At 38.9% G+C, this 13,243-nt stretch overlaps 1 protein-coding gene across 1 annotated transcript in view; it reads left to right on the forward strand.

The window, feature by feature from the left end:
- The window catches only part of LOC143150431 (mannosyl-oligosaccharide 1,2-alpha-mannosidase IB-like), a 126,545-nt gene that overhangs the window by 93,146 nt on the left and 20,156 nt on the right, over positions 1-13,243 (forward strand). Inside the window, exons 2-3 of the mRNA XM_076318700.1 lie at positions 2,551-2,720; positions 4,088-4,729. Of these exons, the coding sequence (XP_076174815.1) occupies positions 4,376-4,729 (354 nt within the window). The 5' untranslated portion in view covers positions 2,551-2,720; positions 4,088-4,375. The remainder of the gene's footprint in view (positions 1-2,550; positions 2,721-4,087; positions 4,730-13,243) is intronic.

Here is a 13,243-nt window from a genome sequence, read left to right on the forward strand (position 1 = left end):
ATTAGGATTTATGCGAGGAAGAAAGGAATGTTGGTAGTGGGGAAATTATTTGTATCTCGTTGGAAAGTAATATCCCCGCTTTCAAGTCACAATATCCGGAATGCTTCATTCCGAGACAAGGAAATGAATTATGATATATGTGTTCGTGGCTCTGCTTGACTCTGCTTGGATTTATTTCATTTCACTTAATCGTACTCAATTCCATTTGAGCCTACTTTATTCTTAAAGTGGGTTAATCTGGTATTTGTTAGATGTAAATTAACCATAGGTGATTTTTCTTGATTCAAATGGATCGTGATTGCAGGATTATACGAGATTAATAGCGTAGCAATATTAATTTTGTCAGTAGGAGTAAATTAAGTTCTTCAATTTAAAATAATATATATTGTTTATACTAGACATTTTTTAATTGGGTATTAAATGCAACTTTTGAATTATTAATTTATTTTCCAGTTATTTTATTACAAACTGATTACCTGTTACGGTTAATCCACTTTGTCCTACTGCATTTTACACCGACCAACTTTATTTTATTTGTCCAACTAGGTCAGATTCAATTGAAGTGTACTTGGTCTTATTCGATTCTTGTTAATTTTATTCGAGTGTATTTGACGAGCCTTTGTTTATTTGCAAAACTGTACACCCTTGTTATGCAACATTTTAAACGATCGGTTACGAGATGCAAATTAGCGCCCAGGAAGACTTTTATAGTCCTGTATGTTACTGAACAGTAAAATGAAGTATAATAAATTTCATAAGAGACATTTACATTTCAATTTTGAATATTCATGAACGACGAATGGATCGCTTTACGTGTGGATCGCTTTTTAAAGAATGCAATATGCATCAACTCGTGCATTCCGAAACGGTATTATTATAAAGTGTTACAAATATTCCGAATATTATTTAAACATTTTTTATATCCAAAAGAATGCCCGGCTCGTTTTACAGTATCGCGAAAACCGGAAACAATGAAATTGTCTCTTTAACCTATTTTTTATCATTACGCGGAAAAAGTAATTTTATCATTTTCAGCGTGATTTCAAACTTTTTCAATTATCCTTCTTCGTTTGTTTCCTTTTCAATTGAATTTTCCCGCTTGTAATAGCGAAACAAGGTTTCGATAATACGGCGAAGAGTTATGTTCGCGAACGAACTATTGCGGCGCGAATACGCAAGTGCTATTGTTCTCAATTAAAAGTTAAGTTGATAACCAGAGGTGATTTGTTAATTTGAAAATGCAATTATTTCGCGGGCAATCGAGATCGTGCCTCCATCGAAGCTCCATTATAATATAAAGTGTGTTTAATGGGTATTTAAATGTTCGAAAATGCGTTTTAAACTTTTAACAGTTTCTATTGTCCTTGAATACTTTGTTTCACTTTTCGAAAATTTTCATTAGCCATTTGGATTCGTTACTATCTTTTTTTGAATCGTCGTTGATTGAAATAACATTTAAAACAAAAACTATTTCTCGTTACGACGTGTAAGAGTGCTTGTACGAACAGAAAACAAACAACGAAGCGCATGGAAAATTATTTACGCTACGTAAAATTGGTGGGGTCAAAGAATATCGTAAATTACAATCCTTATTTATTTACTCCATTTGTTTGTGTGCTACAAAGGGTCTTCCACATGTGTATTTACTTTTAACTGTGTTTAAAAAATCCTACGTTGGTTTTAATGATGATCTATTATTAATATTCTATTCAATTATAGAATATAATACCATTGTGATATCACACGCATTAATACTAAATGGGGGGGGGGGCACATATATATTAAAAGAATTAAATCATAATTTATATCCATACGTTGATCCAAAACATGTCGTTTTGTTTATAATTCGAAATTTATGAATAAATATTTCAAGCCAGTGTATTGCCATACTAAAAATGTTCAATTACTACGTTTATAAATAGTTTCGTTATTTTCTAAATCTACCAAAATCAAACCCAAGAATGTTTTCATATTCTCGTAAATAAATTTAATACAAATACAGCAGCGATACTTCAAATAATTAGTTACTTCGTTCAGCTATAGTTTCTCTACACCATAATTCTCGTATTTTCAAAATTAAACACAATACACCGTATTCGACAACAGTTTCTTCGCAAAATAATTCCTTACATTTTCATAATTAAACACGATCCACCGCATTCAGCGATAATTCCTCAACAAACTAACTCTCGTGTTTTCGTAACCGAATACAATACACCGCGTTGAAAAATTCATTTCTCCGCGAAGTAACTCTCGTATTTTCCGTAATTGAACTTGAACCGAACCGTATCTTTCGCGAGGATTACGCAACGACGAAATCACGATGGAATCGAATAGTCGAAGCATGGGCGTACGTTGGTGAATCGCGCGACAGGAGTTTCGAGCGAGGGAAAGTGAGCGAGGAGAAAAAGGGGTCGATTCGGGCGAAAACGGGCGGCGAATTTCGAACGAAGCGAGTCGAACTCAACGAACGATCACCGCCGGGTACAAAAGAACGTTTCCTTCACGGTCGTTCCGTCGTTGAACGCAATGAATCGTTTCTCTCCGCAGCTGCCGGTAATTTTCGAGGCTTAACCAGACACCGGTGCGCCCGCGTCGATGAGATCGAACCAGCAGGACGCGAGCTGAAAACGGACGACAGCCGTCGTTGAGGGCTACTTAAAACGACCGTAGAGCACTCGTCGCGGGTGCTCGAATTACCCACAACAGGTGGCTCGCAAGTAAGTGGCTCTGTGCTCGCACCCCCGCTCGCCTATTCGCTCGTATATCGTTTCGATTCTAACCTTCATTGCTGCTCCCGATTTCGAAAGCGGCCGTTCTTTCTGTTTTTTTATTGTTTTTTTTTTTTTTTATCTTTCTTTTTTCCTTTTTTTTCCGGTCTCCAGTTTCGAGTCAATACGCCCGAATTTACAATACTTTGTGTTTTTCGTTTCTCGTCGTTTCGATGCTCGGTAATTTAGATACGTTTCTCTATTTTTGTTTCTTTTGTTTTTTGTTTTTTTTTTGTTTTGTTTTTTTTTCGTTTTTCACTCTTTCGGTTCCTTGTTCGATTCCCGGCAAAAATCCAGCACACCCAAACACGGTAAAACCGGGAATTTGGTCTCTTTTGTATATTTTTATTCGACGCTGGATTCGAAGGGATGAAGGCTCGCTTGGTGTACGTTAACCCGTCTGTGATGTATCGATAGTAGCTTTTTCGATGCATCGCGACAAAGGTATTAAATATTCGAAACGGAGAATTTGCGAGGAGGCAATAGTTTTCGCGGATAACACGGTTCCGGGCGTTGTAAAAAAAAAAGAACAAACAAAAATCGAGACAAAATTCTCGCACCAAATGCGTTACCCTTTATTGTCGGTGATTAATACAATGTTCCACTGTTTCTGTTTTATCGAACGATGTTACAAAAGTCGCGATTTACTGTTCGAAAATCGTAGAAAAAATCGTTCGGAATTATTTCGTTTCAATTGTTCTTGACGAACATCCGCTCTCAGAAATTACAAATAATAATTCCCGTCAGTAAATAAACTATTCGCAAATACAATCGTAACTTCCCAGACGGGTCGTGCACCAAGTCATCTCCCTCTCGCGTTCATTTCCTTAATTAACAAATTTTACTCCAATCGCGTATTTGCTCCAATCGTCCTGTAAATTCTACTCCAGAAAAACACTCCACCCTCTTCCCTAAAATGAAACACATTCGCGCTTACGTTCCAATTTCGACCTTGCCCAAATTCAAGGAATCGCTACGTCACACCATATCGCGCTATACTCGATCCAACGAGAGAGAGAGAGAGACGAGTCAGTAAAGAAAAACAAAAGTACCTGTGGAGTTTACGTAACAGAGGACGAACCGTAAATTTCTTCTTATCGTAGCTAAACATATACATCGATCGTATATATATATATATATATATATATATATATTTGTTTACATTCGTTGACTCGTCTCGTTGGCCCCAGTATAGCTACGCAAGACCTTCCCCCATTTCTCGGAAATGACACCTCACCCTCCCCTCTCCTCGCAAACTCACGTCGAAAAATTCCACCGAGCCGGACCAATCACAACAACCGACCGATTCGTTCTAGCCCGATGAACGATCGCCCGAGAGAATCCCCGGCATCGTAACGCCCTAGCGCTACAAGTCGGACGTTGCTCGGTTCGGCGCTGAAAATCGACTCGACGAAGCGACACGAAAAACACTGATCGTCTAACACTGATCGACGTCCAACGAAACGCGGCAAAAAACAAAAAACGAAAAAGAAAAAAAAATCAAACAAACCACCCGTCTGCCTTGTGAGCGCAGCTCCGTCAATACGAGCGCAACGTCTGCAACACCGGGCGGCTTGTGGGAGTGCGGCAAGTGCCTGGACGAAATGAGGCTGATGCAAAGGCTGGCGATCAGCGGGCTGCTGTCCGTGATACTGATCGTGCTACTGACGGGGACGTTCGTGACGCGACGCGACCTGGCGAACGTCGTCGACCGCGGCGTGGCGCCGGAAGAGCGAAGCGAGCCGCTGAATCCGGCCTGGGTCCAGAACAACGCGATCCCCGGCCAGGATGAGGCCAAGGTCGAGGAGAAGGACCGACGAGTGGACTTCAAACACGGCCAGTCCGAGCCGTCCGCGGTCGGACCTCCACCGATACCAGTACCGGGGCCCTACGTCATTAAACCGCCTAATCCGCCCCTGGACGACGTGACTAATCAGCGCCGCGAGAAGATCAAAGAGGTAAGCGGCCGTTTCGTTTCGTCCTCTTTCCGTCTTCCTCGCGAGCACGCGCGGATAATTACACCGATGAGCGAGGGAAACCTTTCGTGACGCTTGGTAGCAGCGGTTTACCTCGCTTAAAGGTAGGTAGGTGTTTCTTTCCGGGGAGAATATTGTCCATTAGTCTTGAATCCGGGGTGTGAAGGGTTTGAATCATTTTTTTCGTTTTGGGGAGTATAGCGGTAGGATTGTTTTCGAGTCGAGAAAAATGGGGATGTATGATCGTGCGGAACGATTGTGGTAGTCATTAGTCTTGAATCCGGGGTACGAAGGGTTTGAATCATTTTTTTCGTTTTGCGGAGTATAGCGGTAGGATTGTTTTCGAGTCGAGAAATATGGGGATGTATGATCGCGCGGAAAGATTGTGGTAGGATTTGAACGAGGGAGTGTAGGGTTAATTGTTGGAGGGATTGTTTGTAGTTTGTTGGAAAGTAATATTCGAATTTTGAAGATATTGGATCGTAGTGGGTTTGCACTGGGAGGAGAGTAACGTTAGTAACATTTCGATGGAGAGTAATGTACCCGCTTTCAAGTTACAGTAGAGAGTAAGAGAATATATTGTGTCGTAAGAAAGGATGGGATTAGGATTTGTACGCGGAAGAGAGGAATGTTAATCGGGGAGGAATTATTTGTGTGTATTTTATTGGAAAGTCATATCCCCGCTTTCAAGTTACGATATCGAGAATACGTTATTTCGAGTACGAGAATGTATCGCGTCGCGTGAAAGGATTAATACGGGGAAGAAAGTTTGCGGTGGGAGAATTATTTGGGTATTTTCTTTTTTTGGAAAGTAATCCCCGCTTTCGAGTTACAGAATTGGGAACACGTTGTTTCGTGTAAAGCAATGGTATTAGAATCAACAGTGGAAGCAGTGGTGGTGGAATTAATAAGGAAAGAATTATTCGTGGCCTTTTTATCGGATAATAATTCCCGCTTTCGGGTCATAAAGTAAAGAATTCAGTTTTGTTTTTTTCGTAAAAGCGCACAGTGTGTCGTGTAAAGTGGTGTTACGTATTAGGATCGTAAAAGGGAGAGAGTAACGTTAGTAGCAGAAGAGTTATTCGCGATTATTTTGTTGGGAAGTAATCCTCGCTTTCAAGTGCCAAAACCGGGAATATATTACTCTGTGCAAAACGATGGCACGAGAATCAATACGAGGTAGAGTAACAGCGGTAAGAATTATTTATAGTTGTTTAGTTGGACGGTAATTCCCGCTTTCATGTGACAACGTCGAAAATACATTATTTTATACAAGAGAAGAGAATGCATTATTCTGTATGAAACCATGGTATTAAAATCAATACGGGCTAGAGTAACGTCCGTAGTAGGCGAGTTATTCCTCGATATATCGTTGTACAATAATTCCCGCTTTCAAGTTACATAATTGAAACAATATCCTTTGCAAACCGATGATACTGGAGTGAATGCAACGAAAGAAGTGACGTTAGCAGAACGATTACTTTCGAAGTTGCTCTCTTGTAAAATAACGTTCCCCGCTTTCGAGTCACAAAATGCCTAATCGAAGAATTATCTCCGTTAATTCCCACTTTCGAGTGACAAATTCAGGTTACTTTCAAAATGTTCGAACGTCTGAAATTGAGGAAAATGGAAACCATAATTATTCGTGCGAAAAAAAAATAATTCGTTAAAAGAACACGCGCGAACAATTTTTCTTTTCTTTTTAAGCTCGAGAGGCATCTTTCCCGCTAATCCGAGGTAAGGTTTACTTTTATCGATTCTGTATCTATACTATGATTTTCTAAGAGTGTATTGAAATAAACCGAGTACACCGACCTTCGAAGTTGTAAGTTCATGTCTCTGTCAATACTTAACCATCGAAAAGCATCGCTAACCAGATCCAGTAAGGAGGTAAGTTCGCCATTTTCACGGAGAAGTAGCTTTCTCCTCGTCGAATCTATATTCAAGTAATTGGATAAAGGTGAGTAATGTTCGTCCTCGGCTTCACCCGATAATACACGTAATCTTCGGAACCGTACCACCCGGTATAACTGAAATTATCCGTCATTTCGTGATGCAGTAATTGAAGCCTTGCCCGGACCTGAAAACATTCATTTCGGTTGCTAGTAGTGATTTAACGATTACTTAATCTCCCCGTGGCTCGAGCTTTAACATTATTCCGTGCCTCTGCCCAAAGAAACCAGCAATTCGACGTGCAAACAAAACGTGCTTTTCGACCAAAACTGTAATTTTGAAACAAAGATAGAGGGTCTCAATTTCTCCGTGAATAGATCGCATCTATTCGATCTTGAACACTGCATTTAAAAAGATACCTGAAAAACAAAATCGTATCGACTATAATCCAATCAATTGATTGCAGTGTCAAAATTAAAGTTTTCAAAGTTAAAAGAAGTCAGGAACAAATAGTCACTACTTCTTAGTAATCGAGTATAAATTTTAACAAATTTTCAATTCATTTTGCAGTTCTCTTTTTTTAAAATGATGTTTCAATGACGATACTTGCATTACCAAGTTCATTAACGATTGTATAAACGTTGATAGTGGTTTGACGTACTTTATGTACATTGTTAAAGATTGTTTACACTTATATTTCCTTTGCTATTGTCGAAGAGAGTACGTCTATGAGATTGTCACTGAATTCGAAGAGACTGTTAGTTAAAAATAAAAAATGTTTCTCCCTCGGTGATCGTATGAATTTAATACTTCTCAATAAGCAAAATTAAAAAATTCTGAGTTCAATCGTTCGAATTTTCAGATTTGAAACTTTCTATTTTCCGATACTTGTGACAAGTGACCGTTAAGATTGTGAATAAATATTCGAGATTAAATTTACCATCATCGGGCAATATCGGTTCGAATTTCTGTTCGTTGTAAAAGTAATTCGTCCCTCAAGGGGCACGACTAGAATGTTTCCTGTTTTACCATTTCATTTCGATGCGAGAATCGTTCGCTCGATGTAAACCGCGAAATTGAGGATAGTCGAAGTCGGTGGCGCCTACAAGCTTTTTCGTTCGCTATCAATTCATCGTCTCTTTGTCTTCAGTTCCCGGCTGATTGTCGCTAGCTTTAACTTTCCACACATATTGGATTCTTCGAGCTCCCCTGAAAAATCCCGCGACTCTTTCCGCCGAATATTGCGGCTCAAAGTCCCTGAAAGAACACGCGAGAGAGAGCGGAAATTAAAGGGGATCGCAAAGGAAAATCAACGAGTTCCCTACACCGTCCGGGGCTAGCCAATAATCTGACGTTAATTCGAGGAAAAAACGGGGACACAAAGGTGGAACAAGACGGTACGGAAAATGACACGGAGAAGAGCGGATTAATCAAACGTATTTCGCGACCGTTCTAAATTTTCCCATCCATTTTGATCCACAAAAGCCACCGGTGATGTATTCCGACTCCGTTCGGAGGATTAAAGATGGAAACGCGCCCTTTTAACGAATCCGCGAGCGGAATTGTAATTCTCGTTGAAGTGTTCGAGACTGGATCAGGATCGCAAGCTTGTACGAGGCACTTTTTCCCTGCTCTTAAAATTGCAGAACAGTATTCGTAGTTAACCTGTATATAGTTAATCACATGGGGTATCGAGTTAATAGGTCGACAAAGAAAGTTGGGCAAGAATAGTTACACGAGACACTTCGTTTAACGAGATTTTATTGCTCCAAATATTTCCTCCGCTCGCAAAATTACACAATAGTATTTTCCTACTCGTAGTTAATTTCGTGAAGTAATAAATTATTCTAGGTTGTTTTTCGATTTATAGAATTCTTACCTTGAAGTCAATTCGAGAAAAAATAGAATCACGTGTTACAAAGAAGTTTATTCGATTAAAATTCTCATTACCAACATTTTGTTAACATCGGAGACAAATTTTCCCGAAAGGTAGACTATTCTAGATCAATATTTTCACTAGTTTGGAAAATTAAAAAAAATTGTTTCGATGTCGTAGTCAATTTATCGAACTGTACTAACTGTATCAATTATGAAACAGATGTAAACACTTGCACTATTAGAGTCTTCAAAGCTCACGGTACCTTCCTCTTCCAGGACGAATTATTTTCTCTCGAATGAACGATATAAAAAAAATTGTGTTGCGATCGATGAGTGTTGCGCTATACTAAAGGGCAAAATAACAAAAAATGACGACTCCGTCGCGAACAATACCTGTTCACAAGGTAAACAGTACTCCGAAACGCTGCACGTGATTACGAGCCCGGGTTCAACGAGTAACGAAATCGAATTACGTTTCGCGAAGAATGAAACGATCACGATAGCGTGCAACAATGGCCCCCTCGGTCAATTAAGAGAGGCAATAACTACGAAAAAGATGAGATCGTCGAATCGAGTGAAAGTCGAGCGGCAAGGTATCATCGAGGGTGAAATGAATTGACGAAATTACGGAATTCCGGTGCATCGACGCTGGAATGGGATACCAGTACGTCAAACTTTATCAGAGGTGGGATGAGCGAAGGGGAAATTCAGTCGGAACGCCTTTGCCATTTCCGCGTAATTAATTTAGCAAAGAGCGGTAAACTGGATATCAGCGATAATTCCGTTCGCGGAGCAAGATCCGAGCGATAATGAGTCAATCACATTAAGACCCTTCGAAACTCTGCTGGGAACGATTATCCTTTTGAAAGCTCGTTCGTCTTTCTGGGCTTTCTCTCTCTCACTCTCTATATCTATCTATCTGTCTCCATCTTTCCACCTATCTATCTATTTATCTATCTATCTAACTTTGTATCTATCTTTGTAGCTATCTTTGTATCTATCTTTGTACCTATCTTTGTATGTATCTTTGTATCTATCTTTGTATCTATCTTTGTGTCTATCTTTGTACCTATCTTTGTACCTATCTTTGTACCTATCTTTGTACCTATCTTTGTATCTATCTTTGTATCTATCTTTGTATCTATCTTTGTATCTATCCTTCTATTTATCTTTCTATCTATCTTTCCATCTATCTTTCTATCTATATATCTATCTTTCCATCTATCTTTCTATTTATATATCTCTCTATGTATCTATCTACCTACCTACCTATCTATCTATCTATCTATCTATATATCTCTCTATATATCTATCTACCCACCTACCTATCTATCTTTCTATCTATCTATATATCTCTCTGTATATCTATCGACCTACCTATCTATCTATCTTTCTATCTATCTATATAGATCTCTATATATCTATCTACCCACCTATCTATCTATCTGCATATCTATCCATATATCTATCTACCTATCTATCTAGCTATCTCTCTATCTATGTTCTTCTCATTCTGACGCGATGGCTGTCTCTATGGTAGTTTCTCTATATCTATACCATTCGATTATCGTTGTCCGCATCAATCCCTTTTGAACGATGGATTTGTATCGAACTGTATCCGCTAATTGAAACCGTTGGAAAGCGTACACGAAGCGATCTAGTTGATGGAATCGGGTTAAATTCACGAAAGAGGGGCAAATATTAAACCGACACCATCCGAAGTTTGATTATTTTACGAGTGCAAGTATAGCTCCTCTAGAACCAATAAATAACTTAACCGTTGTACACAATTTCAAGTCTCGAGGAATAGAATGGTGGATAATCTTTGATATTCGATCGAAGTTTTTTGCGATTGTTAGTAGACTATTTTTACGCGAATTTTTGTATGCAATGTCCTTTAACGATGCACGTGTTATTTTTAACGGTACCAGTGCTGATAATAGAAGTGACATCGTAATTGGAAACGAAAGATATAGAATATTTTATACCAATGCAGCTTTTATTTCAATTAGAATAAATTCAAATATTTGAAAATGAATAAAATGAATCTTTGGGAAGATACAGTGATTTCTTTTTCAATTTTGACACTTTTGCTTCACATTGAAACAAACTTTTTTACACACTTTTGGTTGTGTGGATTCGGTCGTCACTTCGGACAATGTAAATTTGAAAAAAAAAAGAATATTTATAGACACTCATAAAAATATACATATTTAGAATTCTGATAGTTGAGAGTAGTTATCGCAGTGTCGTAAGAATTAGATTACTCTACCTAATTCGTAATGCAGTATTACTGTACCATTGCTAAAATATTATAGTATTTGAATGTACACAGAAGAGTTCGACACACAATCCCAGCTCTGCGCTACAAGAGTCACCTAAACTTAGACGTGAAATGATTTATGGGGACAACTGACCCGAAAATGACGTCGCAGTGATAGCAACAGAGCGACATCCGATAGAGTATCGATCCTCTAACGAGTGAATGATGCACGAATGCATCATCACTACGACGTATCAAACACAAATAGACAAATCCAGCTAAGCTTCCTTCATTTCGAATTTAATCGACTTCTGCCCGATACTCTCTACACTATCTGGTCAGACTTTATCGAAGAACGGTCAACCATGCTATTATCCAGTTTATCGAACCGATTTATTGGGTCCAGTGAATGCAATCGTGCCCTCGTATCTTCAGGAAGCTCCTGAAATGGTAACGACCGTAGAAAGAACGTTTTTATCTTGATCGAGTATCTGCCAAGTTGTTCTCTATCTTGGCATGCTAATATCGATAATAACAGCTCTACTTTCTCTCGAGCCATGTTACTTTTCACGAATTTAATTTCCAACCTTTTTCAAATTATTTCGATTACTCTCAGACAGATCTTCGTTCAATTTTTCAACTGATCAAGAGTAACATTTCCAAAAGATTTCCTCATTCCTTATCAATCGTAAGGAAAACAATTTTTGATCCGTAATAATTTACTCGCCACTATTTCTGTCGTTATCTCTTTAATTCTCATTTTGGTTCACTGTTATCCCATTATTCTCATTTTACAAGTTCAATGTACAATTCAATTTACCTATTAAATTCAATTTAACGCGTTTATATACTATATACAACTCTGCCATAAATTGCTTCTGCTCACAATTTTCCGACAGCACATTTCATAATTCATAGTACAAAAAATCCTCATCGATGATCTTTCACACTCTTTCTCCGAATATCCGTTCACCGAATTTGTATCCCCCACCAGTTGGATGAACCGTGGTTACCGTAAAAGACGACCGAAGCTTTGAATTTCAAACTGGAGATCGAGTGGTAATTATTCTTAACAATTGGGTCGACTGGAATTTCACCGAATGTTCCTTTCTTCGTTCCGGCGAAAGCCAGTGGTAACTGGGTGAACCGTGAGTAAACCACGGGTTCCAATTCGGGTCCGTTTCGGCAAATGGGATGCTATTTTTACGATCCGCGAAATATAATTAGTTCTGTAATTGGATCTCGGGCGAGTATAGTCGCGTGTATGGTTGCGAACTCGCCGCGGTGAACTCGCTCACGGTTTCGAAATGTTCGACCGAAGTTACGTGCGTCTCGTCGATCCCTGCTGCACCCCGACAACCCCCCACACCCCCCACACCCCCACCCTATTCGGCACACATCGTTCATTCCGAACGAAGCAATTTGCTTTACGAGTGGACTCGCATAATTCACGAAATGGGTAAACCGCGTTCGAGATATATCTCAATTTACTATTCATGCTCCATCTTGAACGTGCGTTCTTGCACGGCTCGTTTAAGGTGTTTGGGGGTGGGGTGGGGTGGGAAGGAGGAAGGGCGTGTTCGCGTAAAATAAACAATGACGGTTCAATACTTTGGAATGAAAACGTTTACCAGGCAGAAATATTTGACGGTCGAATGCAACAGAAATTGATTTTTCTTTAACTTGTTTTATATGTTAAACGTATTTCATTTGTACAAAGGTAATGTACGAGTTGTAGAAACCGATACTTATTTTATATATTTTATAATATATCACACTGTATATATGACATATAATATATCAGAAAATAATCACCGAACTCTTTTATCGAACGTGCACTAGCAAGAGAAGAAAGATTCGTAACAGTTACTATATTTCGCGTAAAGTTGCAAAAAGGATTATTTGGATAAACGTTCCAATATTTTGAAAAGCTCTGAGAATCAGAACAATGTATACGCTAAATATTAGAATTTTGTCAATAGCAGATATCCTGAAATTTTTCAGCATCGATGTACTGTTCGCGACTGAGAAGACAGCCACAGGATAAGCTAAATGCAATCTTCTCGTGTGGGGACAGTACACGTAACAAGTTCGTCGAAGTAATATAAAGGTTGTTTCTTTTATCTCGAGAATAATTAAATATCGTTCTCAGGGATGTTACTCGATCAGAAAGGAAGTGAATAAATTATTTATACTATATAATGTTCTCTACAAACTTCTTTGAGAACATATTTTTGATACTTTCGATTCTTCGTGAGATATTCCACCGTATCGAGATAAAATGACTTTCTACAAATTTCGTATAAATACCTTGTGTATACAAGGATTAACTCGATACACTCGATCTCATCGCTTCTTGCACTGACCGCTGCACTGAATGCACTCCGTGCATTCAAGCCGATCAGCTTAGACAGTAAAACAGGGAAGAGTTTTTCTTCGATCGACGTAAGGTCACTGGTGTG

Source organism: Ptiloglossa arizonensis, chromosome 8 (genome assembly GCF_051014685.1).
Source record: "Ptiloglossa arizonensis isolate GNS036 chromosome 8, iyPtiAriz1_principal, whole genome shotgun sequence".
NCBI lineage: Eukaryota > Metazoa > Arthropoda > Insecta > Hymenoptera > Colletidae > Ptiloglossa > Ptiloglossa arizonensis.